The sequence below is a fragment of the Sinocyclocheilus grahami genome, unplaced genomic scaffold, assembly GCF_001515645.1.
Source record: "Sinocyclocheilus grahami isolate Dianchi unplaced genomic scaffold, SAMN03320097.WGS_v1.1 scaffold279.1, whole genome shotgun sequence".
Taxonomy (NCBI): Eukaryota; Metazoa; Chordata; class Actinopteri; order Cypriniformes; family Cyprinidae; genus Sinocyclocheilus; species Sinocyclocheilus grahami.
The window spans coordinates 960,130-973,894 of record NW_015505458.1 but is presented as its reverse complement, the minus strand read 5'-3'; the positions used below and the strand labels follow the sequence as shown (position 1 = coordinate 973,894).

At 38.3% G+C, this 13,765-nt stretch overlaps 3 protein-coding genes across 3 annotated transcripts in view; 1 reads left to right on the top strand and 2 right to left on the bottom strand.

Moving 5' to 3' along the window:
* LOC107600170 (long-chain-fatty-acid--CoA ligase 4-like) overlaps positions 1–1,275 on the bottom strand; it is a 15,240-nt gene extending 13,965 nt beyond the window's left edge. The window contains exon 1 of the mRNA XM_016291995.1: positions 1,164–1,275. The gene's annotated coding sequence lies outside the window, so the exon portion shown is untranslated. The remainder of the gene's footprint in view (positions 1–1,163) is intronic.
* A 431-nt stretch (positions 1,276–1,706) lies between these two features.
* pin4 (protein (peptidylprolyl cis/trans isomerase) NIMA-interacting, 4 (parvulin)) lies at positions 1,707–6,257 on the bottom strand. Its single transcript, XM_016291951.1, has 4 exons — positions 5,919–6,257; positions 5,458–5,528; positions 2,493–2,612; positions 1,707–2,010 (listed from the first exon to the last, which is right to left on the bottom strand). Exons 1-4 carry the CDS (start codon positions 5,953–5,955, stop codon positions 1,852–1,854), a joined length of 387 nt encoding a protein of 128 aa, XP_016147437.1. The 5' UTR covers positions 5,956–6,257; the 3' UTR covers positions 1,707–1,851.
* A 735-nt stretch (positions 6,258–6,992) lies between these two features.
* Positions 6,993–8,992, top strand: nek12 (NIMA-related kinase 12). The gene is made up of 3 exons (XM_016291949.1): positions 6,993–8,091; positions 8,267–8,473; positions 8,835–8,992. Exons 1-3 carry the CDS (start codon positions 6,993–6,995, stop codon positions 8,990–8,992), a joined length of 1,464 nt encoding a protein of 487 aa, XP_016147435.1.
* The last annotated feature ends 4,773 nt before the right edge of the window (positions 8,993–13,765 follow it).

The window sequence follows — 13,765 nt, the reverse complement described above, 5'->3', positions numbered from 1 at the left end:
CTTGCGTAAACTACGCCAGAGCGCGTACACACCTCACGCATCGGATGCCGTGTGCACGCTCAAGGAAGTTGGACATAGTGGTGTATAAGAGGTAAAAATTTTTTTTTATATAAATACTGTTCGGTTTCTCGCAATGTGCCGTTACGAGCCGCAGGGTTTAATTTGGATTTGTCTGTGCATGTTTTTTTTACTCTCATAGATTTTGTTACCACTGCCATGCATTATACGACTGACAGACTGCAACGGCTGGAGTTAAAAATCATAATTTGTGTTCTACTGAAGAAACAAAGTCACCTACATCTTGGATGCCCTGGGGGTACGCAGATAAACATCACATGTTCATTTTTGGGTGAACTATCCCTTTAATAGAAGGACACCTTATGACAAGTTGACCTGAATGTACACTTCAAAGTACACATCAATACTGCTGTTGAGTGGCTGTGATTACAACTCCTATACAAATATTAGCATAATTCATTGATGATGTCTAGTCAACCTTTAGTTTGAAACGATTTAACGCACAGATTAAGTAAGAAATATCATAAAAACATAAAAGGTACTTTATCTACTAGTTTTCGATTAAAAGGTTTTCCGACCTCGAAGATATATAAAATATAGTAGCATCAATTTTGGGCGCGATCTCATCTCCAGAATCTCAGAGACGCAGCTACACGTGCTCCGTTCATCACCGTGGAAACGGCTCGGTTTAATAAATGGAACACGATTGTTTTTGATTAATGGAATCCGCTAAAGCTCTTTATTCCGCCTAGTCTGACCTTTTGAATGTGATGAAGATGATGATGATGGCGCTCTTTTTTGTCGGATGCGAAACGTCAAACGCAGCAGCATCATCATCATGAGGGATGCCAAGACATGCTTGTCCATCACCTAGCCTCACATTGAATCATCATGTATTAAAACTCTATGTACAGACTTTAATCTTCATTCAGACCCAGTAATGACGTGTAATATTCAGATTTGATGAAACTGCCCGTCGTTAGCAAGCTAGCGTTCCCTTTACCTCAGCCATCTGTAAAGTTGTCGCAGTAAACAAGAAAAAAAATGAAAAAACCAATCCCCTCGTTAAGTATTACTGAGGTGTTCAGTTTACAGGAGTAAGTTAGCTGGCTAGAAAATTCTCTTACCGGCTTTTAGTCCCTTACCTCCAGAGCCGGTTTGTGTTTCAGTCTCTCTCTCTCTCTCGCTGCCAAGCGCAATGACCGACAGTTACCCCGGCCGGCGCGTGCTGTTACACCCGGAAACATTGCGTCATCTGACTCCATATTTTTCAGCCAATAAGCGCTAGACAATTAAGCGAAAGCGCATCATTGACTTCCTGTTACTGCTGGTGCACTTCAGGTCACGGCTATAATTGTTCTAATGTTAATATGATTAATAATACACTTTAAAAGACACATTTCTTGTTCTGTAGTTTCACAAACCAATAAGCAAATAATCGCAAAATCCAAATCATATTCTAGACTTTAGGCAGTGAAGAAAAAGTATTGTTAGTGTTTCAGGATAATATAATTCAGGATGTAATATTAACAGAATATTCTTGTTTTGTAGTTTGAAAAATATACATACTTATGTTGCATATGGAAAGCATCAGTAGTGTAAGTGACGGAAGGCTTACTGGAAATATGAAGCTTACTGGGGGAAAAAACACCCAACACTGAGACAAATTCATCAAAACTGTTTGCTCCTTAAGATCAGTTTTTATTGGCTGCTATTTACATGGTGATATATATATATAAAAAAGCTATCTTTCATGACTATGCTATGTTGTAAATGCTGTGTTGTAGATTAACCAATTGGAATGTTACCACAACATCAAGCTGTTCAGTCCATTTATTTTTTGCCTTCAACCATGATGATGTGATAACCAAACTTTGTTTTCACGGGAGGATCGGTGTATACAGGTTTGTCCATAGTGCTGATGGGTAGTGCAAACGCTGCATCCTGAAATGGTCCCACCATTGATCCTCTTGTCATCCAGCCAAGGTCACCCTGTATGCAAATCACAACTTTACAACTATACAAGCTGTTGTTAAGGTTGTCTTGATACTTAAAAAAAGCATAATTTGAATAAAAAATTACAGAATGAATAGTACTGAAACATACTTGAATCAAAACTGTAAAATTAAAGGTATATACAGCTCAAAAAAAAAAAAGATAATTCAATACTGATAAACACTTCTTATATTATTATTATTACAAACATGTATTCTTTTATATAACTTATTTTAAACCAAAATGATACAGAAAGGCTGTACGTTCGTGTTATTGAAATTCCATAGAATAATATGGGCTCAGTATTCTATGCAAATTAGATTCTGAGGGATTTTCTGGCATGGAAAACGCATTGAATGCCATCTGCTGGTAAAAAACAAATAGTACCCATAGGAACTATAGGATTTTTTAAACTCCACATCATGCAGGTCACATTACTGCTACTAATCCACTGTTTTTATACATGAAAAATGTCTTACTCCTTGCCTGGCTTTGTCCTCACTGTATTGTGCTGCCACCTCACTGAAGCGCATGCCAGACTTGAGCTTCTCCATTGCTTCCATACACTTACCATGCTTTTCACACAGAATATGCCGAACCTATCAGAAAATAGGCCAAAAAAGGGGAGTGATACATAATCAACAAAAATATTATTCATTTAAATGGGGGTTTGAAAGTGACTTCATATCATTAATTTAAAGGGGTCATATGATGCGATTTAAATTTTTCCTTTCTGTTTGGAGTGCTACAAGCTCTTTACAGAAGATCTGTAAAGTTGCAAAGACTAAAGTCTCAAATCCAAAGAGATATTCTTTATAAAAGTTAAGACTTGTCCACGCCCTCCTAAAACGCCTCGTTTAAACACGCCCCCACATGTCTACGTCACTGTGTGGGTAGATTGGCATAACACCACCCAAATGTTCACGCAGAGAAAGAAGGCGTAAGTTTTATTCTCGCTGTAGTATTGTTGTTGCCACGGCCGCCATGTTGTGGAGATGCTGCGTGTTTCGTTGTGAAAGCAAACTACTTTGTTTGGCCTTCCAAAAGAGGATGATATCCGCTTCGTCATGCCTAGAGCCGATCTGTGCTGGTCGCTGAGGAAATACATCAACTTCTTGCTGCGGTTCGCCGGATCGGCTTTCACCGTGGACGAAGCGGAGTCCAGCACAGGTCGTCACATGTGGTTGCCGCACGCCCGCTCCTTTGTCGAATCTTCGTTTTAGCATTCAACACAAAGTCAAGCAGAAATCCATACCCTCAACCACCAGACCCTTTCTGCCTCTCCAATCTACTCTTCAAATAATCCCTTTGAACGTGATTTTAAAGATGGATGCAGATAAACACCCCTCTGGGAGATCATTATTTCTCCTGAGGCCCTGTTTTTCCCCAGAAGCCTGTGGATAAAAAGGTCCTTTGTGACCTCCACTGACAGCCAGAGGTCAACTCAGTCAAAGCCTTGACACACTAACCCTAACCACAAACAAACCGAACCTATTTTTCAAAACTAGACATCTCTTCTGAATAGAACCGTCTTTAAATCACCGTAACTGGACACCAGTGCCACTGCTATGCTTCATGGAAACAGAATAGAAGTCTCTCGGACTCAAAATAGAATATTTCAGTGCCATTGTGATGCCCTCCTGAGGTAGAGTTCACTATCAAGCTGACTTATGCAGGTAGTCATACAGAGTCCTCAGGCTGCATTCTAAGTAAACATCACTAAAATCAAGAGTTTGGGGGCCTAAGTGGATCACAGACAAAGTATCCACAATACATATTCCTCAAACAATAGACCATAGCAATGCCATGAGTTCGGTTTCCAGGGAATGCAAGAACTGACAAAAATGTCTACCTTGAATTCAATAGAAGACGCTTCGGATAAAAGAGTCTGCCAAGATATATACATACAGTACACAGCTCTCTCATTCTGGACAGGGCTGGGACAAAGCATTTTCTGTGAGACTGCTCAGCTGAGCTGTTTTTACACGGCCGCCATGTTGTGGAGATGCTGCGTGTTTCGTTGTGAAAGCAAACTACTTTGTTTGGCCTTCCAAAAGAGGATGATATCCGCTTCGTCATGCCTAGAGCCGATCTGTGCTGGTCGCTGAGGAAATACATCAACTTCTTGCTGCGGTTCGCCGGATCGGCTTTCACCGTGGACGAAGCGGAGTCCAGCCCGGGGTCGTCACATGTGGTTGCCGCAAGCCCGCAGGCCGCTCCTTTGTCGAATCCGCCGGGCCGTACCGTTCTCAAGCCCGCCGGCCGCCGCTCACTCTAGCCCGCAGTGTGTGACGCATTTTATGGAGGACTGTTTCCTGAACCTGCAGTTCTGCATAGCCTACAATGAGTCTGTGCTCAAAGGCTGTTCTATAAAGTGGGGCAGTTCCAACTTTGCAAGGACAGTCTGGCGCTTCGGACTCACAGCCTGTAAGTACGTTTTTTATATTTAAAAAATTTGCCACTGATGATTCAAATGCGAGTTTTGAGCAGTGTAGAGTAGCGCTTGTTGTTTGTCGTTTCTCTGATCACAAATGCAGACATGGTTTTATGTGTACGCGGCACGATACGCAACGCGTAAAAAGACAGTATAAGTCATTATAATCAGTAATTATGTCTCCACTGGATGCAACAAATGCCTCGTTTGTAATGGGTTTTAATGTTTTTGTCTCGTCGCTCTGACCGGACAGGACATCAAAGTATGGTAAGGGGCGTAACATTTCCGTCACACGCTTGAGGTATTCGGCCAATCACAACACACTGGATAGCTGGCCAATTAGAGCACACTTCGCTTTTCAGACTGATGAGCTTTATAAAAATCGACGCGTTTCAGAAAGGCAGGGCATAGAGGAGAAAAAAAATAATGTACATTAAGTGGAAAACAATGTGTTTTTTTAACCTTAAACTGCATAAACACATTGCATTACACCAAATACACAACATAATGCTCTTTTTATCAACGTCATATGACCCCTTTAAAGGTGCTAGAGACTTTGTTGAATAGTACAATCATTTGCATATTGTACTATATGAAAAATTACACAAGATGGTCAATTTAAAGCAAAAATAGAAAGTGCCAACACAGGCTGTTAAAATGTCAAATGTGAAAATGTTAGTCTAATTTCATGTATCAATGTGATGTATACTATACACACCTTCATAAATGAACATTTAAACATATCTAAACAGTTATGAACTACCTAAATAATTGAATATTCATATTATCACATGAACTTAGAATCAATGAAGTTGATGTTATTCAAAGAACTTTAAATTCCGTAACAGTATACAATATATAACAGTATGTAACAGTATACCAGTGTTATTTTACAATCATTCTGTCACTACTATAATTTAATTAATATATATATAATTCAGTTAAAATGCACAGTATTTGTGAGTAACACTTTTTTATGCAGCTACAGAATACAGTATACAGATGTTTACCTTTACAGCTGTCCCTCCTTTCTGAGCCTTCTCCTTCTTATCACTGTCTCCACCGCCTGAAGCAGCTGCCCCTGTCCAAATACAAATGTGTGTTAACATCTTACAACTATGCAACTAAGAGAATACCCAGCCATTTGTATGCAGCTACACTTGATTTATCAAGCGTTTTGAAATAACCACATTAAGCGAATCACACATTTGGCCACATTCCTCACGCATTTCAACACATTTAGTTAAGACAAAACAGCCAGAAATGTTTCATTAATTGTGAAAAACGAGACAAAATCGACAGAAATACAGCTGAGTGTAACAATGTTTACAATCTGTTAGCAACAAACACTGCAAGCTAGCTAGCATATCAGCATAAGCATTAGTGTAACAGTCACATTATATGCTATAAACGTCGATATGATGACATTTGATCGATTTTGTTCATGCAGCATCATATATTTGTTGTTTACCTTTAGTACCTTTGCCACCCTTTCCTTTTGGTGGCATTTTCTATCTCCTCGTGTCGGATAATGTGTTTGTTTCCACTTACACCTTAGCTAGCACACACGAGCTAGCAACTCAGATTCCCACGCGGTTAGACTGAAAACTACACAGCAGCTTCTTTCAGCCTGCAGTTTTACGGTATATGTTATTTCAGACTGTGTCGAGTGGTAAACGACACAGGCAAATGCAATAATTGGGCCAATGCAAAGAAATGATAGTATAACTGTTAATAACTTTGCGCATATATGAGTGGAAAGGACGCGCTTGAGTACACTGAAGAGACACGAACAGTTTTTCACTCCAGTGACAGTCGATTTTTTTTTTATGGTGAAGACCAATAGATGGGTTAATATTTTTAATTATTTATTTTTGCATTTTAAATAAAATATGATAATAGTAGGATTGTCAATGACATTCTGCGCAAATGTGCCCAGCAAGGATGCTCGTGAACAACCCAGCACCGCAGACCCTCAGCATAAAATGTCAGGACACCGTCCCTCTTATGTAGCCTACTCTTGTGGAAATAAAATCATTCAGATGCTATCGGATTTACGCATTTATATTTTAAATCACGCATGCATCCCTCAAATTAAGCACGTAATTCGCCTTTAGGCAGCTATTGTTCGGAACGGATAAGATTCCCGTTTGTTGAGAAGCAGCTGTTGCCATAGTAACATAAAGACAACAAAGCCGCCGCCTTCTGCTCTTGACACAACGCTTGGCAACGACGCATTATCTTAAAAACACATAAATTAGATTAGTTTTTGTCAATAAGACATGATGACTCACAGGTAATAAAGATTTTAAAGATGTTTGTTTTCCAAAAATGTGTGTCACTATTCAGTTTGCAAGTTGATTTACTGAAAACTCATATAATAACTCTTTTCCTACATATCTGTTGTTTTCTTCAGACAGACCTATTGGATTTCTCATCCAGAAGATAAGTGGCCATAATCATATCCAGCTCTCAACGGGACCAATGAAATGTTCTTGCGACCAGCAAATGAATAAAGAAGATGTTTAGTGAATTGATAAGTGTCATGGAGAAATATGATAAAGTCCTGACTCTTGGCAGAGGAGGAGCAGGTGTGGTGATGTTAATGAAACATGTCGATACAAAGAAATTATGTGCAGTCAAGAGAATACACGTGGACAGTTCCCGAAAAACAAAGAGCAAAGATGCTGTGTTGCAAGAGGCAGAGATTCTCAGGAGCTTGAAGCATCCTCATATTATAACATGGATTGACACTTTCTTTGACACGACTAATGAGCATATTTACATTGTTATGGATTATTGTGATGGTGGGACACTGGACGACCACATTAAAGAGCAGAAGAGTGGGGAATACTTTGCAGAATGCAAAATTATGGACTGGTTTGTGCAAGTAGTCATGGCCGTCAGTCATATCCACTCTGAAAAGATCCTTCACAGAGATATCAAGCCTTCAAACGTGCTGTTAACCAAGAGAGGTGTGATAAAGCTTGGGGATTTTGGAATATCAAAGATTATGAACCACACGCTCGATATGGCCTCCACTTGTGTGGGAACCCCCAGCTATCTGAGTCCCGAACTCTGTCAGGATGTCCCATACAGCACCAAATCTGACATATGGGCGGTTGGCTGCCTGCTATATGAGCTTTGTGCCCTCAAACCAGCTTTTGAAGCTAAAAATCTCCTGAGTCTGTTTTACAAGATCATAAAAGGAGAGTACACCAAGATCCCCCAGAGATATTCAGAAGACATTCATACATTAGTCGAGAAAATGCTGTCCTTGGTTCCTGAGAATAGACCGAGTGCGAGCAGCATACTTAGCCTGACCTATATGCAAGAACGTCTGGGAAACTTCATCGCGCATCAGGAGAAAGAACTTACAAAGGTGAATGCTGAATCCAGACCGCAAACAAAAGAAGATTTGAATGTAGAAATGGCATCTATGGAAAGTAGAACAGATGACAAGATGCTGCGAACAGAGACATCACGCATGGCTGAGGAGGAAGTGGCCCATGAAGGAACAGAGTCTGATTATTCAGAGGACTTTGACGAACATGATAGCTATGCCTCCTCAGAGGATGTTTCGAGGGAAGACGTGTCCTCCAGCCATGCCAATGTGACTGAAGAGGCTTTTGAGGAATCTAGTGGTAAGAGTGTGATGCAATCATATTCATATTTTCCATTGTTTTATTATTATTTCCAGTTATATCGCCAAGGCAACAGGCGTAGGCTGATGGTGATCTAAGAATGATTTCATATTTTTCCTGGCTTTTCCAACACCTTTGAGGATTCTCTACATGTATTTTTCTTCACTTTTGACAGTTGTGTCTGAAGATGAAGACATCTCTGACTATCCAGATGACTTTGAAGAAGCTGATGATGATGATGATGACCTGGCTGAGGTGGTCAGCTACGCCAGAGATGCCATGACCTGTGTTTCAGAGAATGACGCGTTTGATGTGGCACTGGAGCTCAAAGATGCAGGCGGTTTCTCTGTCACGATGAAAGTGTTAAAAGAGAAATACATGGGTAAACATGCACATTTTTACATTTTAAGTAGATTCTTTTTTCTTCATTCACTTGAGTCTTAATTGTATTTTACTTCAATTATGAATTTAAACATGAAACATTTTAACAGTCTAATTCGATTTTTACGTAATTACATCAAGGTTGCAGTGGTACATGTAATGATTACTGTTATCACTGTTTCAGAGCATTTAAAAGAATTCAAATCACTGAAAAATGTCACGTCGACTTTGTCTTGCGTCATATAAATCTAGTACATCTGCAGATATCAGAATAATTCTGGGTACTGTTTACCAACACATCTGGTTCTCAGGGTGTCTCATGCATACTCAAGTAAATGCTTTTCTGCTTTCTGGATTTATAGAAGATGTTGGCGCCTCGGTCTATGAGGAAATCAGCGGGCACTTTCTAAATGGCCTCACGCCAGAAGACCTGCAGCCACAATTCCAGCACATGATCGGGACAGACCATCTGGAGACCTGCTACCTCATTTTCAACCTTGACCAAGAGACCACATGCTGAATCATGTCTGTTCAATTTCGAGAAAGTCGTTTGCATTCTCTAATGGTAAACCTCAGCAAATGCTGGTATTAGAGTATATTAAACACAGCGTTTTGTAATATATGTAATCATACATGAATTATAATTAATATCATGAAATAGTGAAGTCTTGTAAATATTTGACATCAAGAAAATGGGACGTTTGCACTAAGAATTCTGTACTCCTTTGAAAGTGTTATCTTGTATAACCAGTAGGTGGCAATCTATAGTAAGGAATTGGGTAGTCTTGCTTTAATATACCAATCCAGAAAATGAGCATATCATATTCTTATATCTCGACACTATTAGTCACATCACAGGGACTGAAGTATAAAACTGCTTCATTTTAAATTCACTCTATAGTGAAAACAGAAATTCATTATATCAGTGGTGCCCAGTAGACTACTTTTTCAAGTGATTTAACCCATTTTTCGGCCAGAAATGAAATGTTAAGAGAAATGATCTCTTAACATATCCGTTAAACAAAGCTTGCAAATGTAAAAAGTAGTGGAGAATATCATGTGAACATTTCCTGCTGTGATTTCACTGCACTATTGCAATGTAAAACAGAAGACATTTGCTGAATATGTAAATTTATGGGCCACAGCTGCAGCTGTTTTCCACTTAAGGCGTTTTCCCTTAAACTTGTCCAGATTATTCCTATAGGGAATTAGTCAGTGTGATCGAGAAACTGCCATGTGTAACTGAATGACTGACCCTGTATTGTATTTCATTTAAGAATGCTCACAATCTGCCTCTAGAGGAAAGTGTGTTATCAAGCCAGCGGTAGCATGGGAAAGCTGCATCAATTTTTTTTGCTAGTATAAGATGACATAGATGTCCTCACATAATGAGGTTTTGGCTGTAGATGGTCTTCGCATTTTGTTTTAATATCTCTATAAATGAAAAAAAAACTAAATTGTATTGATCACACTTTGAGACAAACTCTCAAAATTGCATCAGTCCCAGGGTCTGTTTTTATATCGTATCATGGTGTATTTAAATAAGCTTCCACAAGTATGAGAAAGGCCCTTTGGTAAAGACATGCGAATCCTTGTTCATCAAAAATCAAGGCCATGCTGATGTCAAAACAAGTGTGTGTTTTTATAGATCTCTAGCCACCAACTTAAAAACTGCTGTAAAGAAAAACAACTCAGAACATTATAAATGTAAAGTCATTCCCACAAAATACATTTATTTTTCATGTTATGTCCTGGAAAGAGTAAGAGGAGTCATTCAGGATAGAGCTTTAAAATTTTCCATAAGCCTGATGGATTGCAGTGTGTTTCTTTATTTATCCGTCTATGCATTTGTATGAGTGGATGAGAGACCTGAATAGATGCCGACAGGCCTGAGACCGCTTTGAGTAGCAATCACCTCTGTGCCTTGTCACTTTAAAACCGTCAATATTTCATCCATAGTAAAACTAGGGACTGGAAGAGCTTGTAACTTGTGTCTTCAGGGCTTTGTACTAAGTTTGATGCATTATTGATTGATTGCTGCATGAGTGCTCCACCCTTCAGCTCAAATGTGCTTTCTTCTTGCTTTTTTGTTTGCATATTATTCTAAAATGAGGCTAGGGTCCTAATTAAGAGTCTTTCTTTGTTTTTGCGTTGGAGTTTGTGACATGCATCAATAGAAGGAAAATTAAAAAAAAGTTTCTGAAAAATGACAAGTTGAAAGCAAAGTTCTTTATTCACTCGTTGTGTTGTTGTTTTCCTTGGTGTGTCCTAATTATATTTTTTACTTAATGATGAATTTAACAACCTGGTTTAATTCAAATGTAGTGTTGATAGTCAAATGAGATTTGTACATGTTGCTGTCAAGGTTGCAGTGGTCTAAATTAATATTTGGAGAGCATGTAAAGACTACAGTTTTTATTGTTTTAAAGCATTCAAAAGAATTATTAGAATAAAAATTTAATGGGAATAAATGCTTTTTTCCAAAATTTTATTAACATTATGTTTCATACAATTATATAGATAGAATATTTTAGAAATAAAATATTTTAACTTTTTTAAATGATATAATATCAGTATCAAGATATTATATACACAATTAAAAAAAAGAAGTATTCTACATATATATTTTAGAAATAAAATCTTTTAACTTTTTTATATTATATATAATATCTTGATACTGAACATTTTTGTGAATATATATATACAAGAAAACATCAAGAAGTTTTCAAATGCAATGAGCTTTGTCTATTATTGCTCTTCTGCAAAATGTCATTTTTTTCTTATAGGCCATATGTTTTTTTCTTTTTTTTGTGTCTGGTCAACAGCCACTTTGCGAAACATATTCAGGAAAATCATCTTTAACAGTCATGATATTCCAAAGAGAAAGGAAGCTCCAGAGAGAATGGGAGGAAACTCAAACATGCAAACCTGTTTCCCCTGACCTTTAATAGACAGCACATGTCTGGCCTACATCGGTGTGAGATTTCTCTGCTAGATAGCATACTGCTCCTCACACATGTGTTCCATTGAAAGCTGGATGTTTAAATTCCCAATTTTCTTATCAGAAAATATTTTAATGGAAAATATTAGTTCCAGCAGTACTATAAATCTAACCCACTTGGCTAGATTCGTTCAAGACCATAGGAAGGAAGTAAAGAAAAAACATGCATGAAAGTGAAGCTCACAGCATAAAAGTTTTGTTCCTCTTCTAAGCAGCAGAATACTACAAACAATAATAACCTCCAGGCTGACTGTTTTTTTGTCAGAGCTCTAAAATATTGATGTGCCATTGTATCCGGTGAAACAGGCTCACTGGAGACCAGTGAGTATTAGAGAAGTGAGGTGGAAGACGGTGACAGTAGCCTGCACTCTGACCTGCTCCAGATGCGCCTCCAGGGACGCCACTGATCACAAACCCCATCTCCCTGTGAAAAGCAGCCCTATTCTAACCCAAGACCAGAGGGACTAAAAGCAGCACAGAAAATTACATCTAACTCATCAACTCCGCCTGTGTATGAAAGCAAATTGCTTTATCCAGCGGAAGAGTAAAAGCCACATACAGGAAAGGTTGATGGCACTTTACCTGATCTCACCATCTTGAGCTGACGCTAGGTTAAAAATAACTACGACAACAGCTGTCTGAATGCCTTATGTCAGGTATTTTTTGTCAGAGCTCTAAAATATTGATGTGCCATTGTATCCGGTGAAACAGGCTCACTGGAGACCAGTGAGTATTAGAGAAGTGAGGTGGAAGACGGTGACAGTAGCCTGCACTCTGACCTGCTCCAGATGCGCCTCCAGGGACGCCACTGATCACAAACCCCATCTCCCTGTGAAAAGCAGCCCTATTCTAACCCAAGACCAGAGGGACTAAAAGCAGCACAGAAAATTACATCTAACTCATCAACTCCGCCTGTGTATGAAAGCAAATTGCTTTATCCAGCGGAAGAGTAAAAGCCACATACAGGAAAGGTTGATGGCACTTTACCTGATCTCACCATCTTGAGCTGACGCTAGGTTAAAAATAACTACGACAACAGCTGTCTGAATGCCTTATGTCAGGATTGTACAACATGAATCTAACCATGAAACTGCACAGCACAGATTTATACTACAGTTCAGCCATTAAATATATAGGCTTATAGGTGTTACTACTTTGAATAACCATATGCTCCAATGAAATGTTGCTCAGATTTTTAGATAATATCAGTTGATTGCTATACAAGCCTGTTTAGGCCTTAGAATACAAGAAATGAAAAACTGTCATTTATTTAATAACTTATTTTGTGATTTTACATGTTGCAATATGACCACAATAATATCCACAATGTGATTTTAAGTATCAAACGTGACTTTGTATCTTATAATTGCGACTTCACTCACAAAAGGAATTCATATCTATCTTACACTGTGACCTTAAATTTTGCAGTTGCAGTGTTTATTCTCATAATTGTGATTTTATAACTCACAACGTGACTTTACATGTCGCAATATGACTTCATATCTCCATAACGTGACTGTAAATCTTACAGATGTGTAAGTTTCTCATAACTGAGATTTTATACTTCATAATGTATGACTTTATATCTCTCAATTATGATTTTATCTTAAATCTTGCAGTTGCAATGTTTTTTTCTCATAATTGCAAAACTCACATTGTGACAATGTAATGCAGTATGACTTAATATCACCACAGTGTGACCTGACATCTCACAGCTGCGACAGTTTCTCATAACCACGCTTTTATAACTCACAATGTAATTTTAGATCTCTCAACTGTGATTTTATCTCACAACTTGACTTTAAATTTTAATTCAAAGTCTCAAAGTTTCTTTCTCATAATTGAGTTTTTATAACTCATAATGTGACTTTAAATGTCACAGTATGATTTTGTATCTCCACAGTGTAACTTTAAATCTTGCAATTGTGACATTGTTTCTTATTACTAAGTTTTTATAACTCATAATGTGACTACATGTTGCAATATGACTTAACGATATTAAAGGGTATTGGTCCCAGTCTGCTATTGTGGTTGCTGGTCCGTAATCTTCCTGTGAAGGTATCTCACAGGAGCTGGATCCATAACTCACAATAAATGGTGCAGAACAATTTGAACCACTCAAAAGTGGAGTGTTTGATGTACTGGAACAGTCATAGGCCTAATGCGGTTTTGTGATCCCTCAGGCATCTCTTTAACATTAGGATCTCCTTGGTGTTTGTTTTTGATTCACTCATAATTCATAGTGAAACTCTCTGACATTTGAAAGCTTAGAAGCTTATGCCTAAAGAGGAA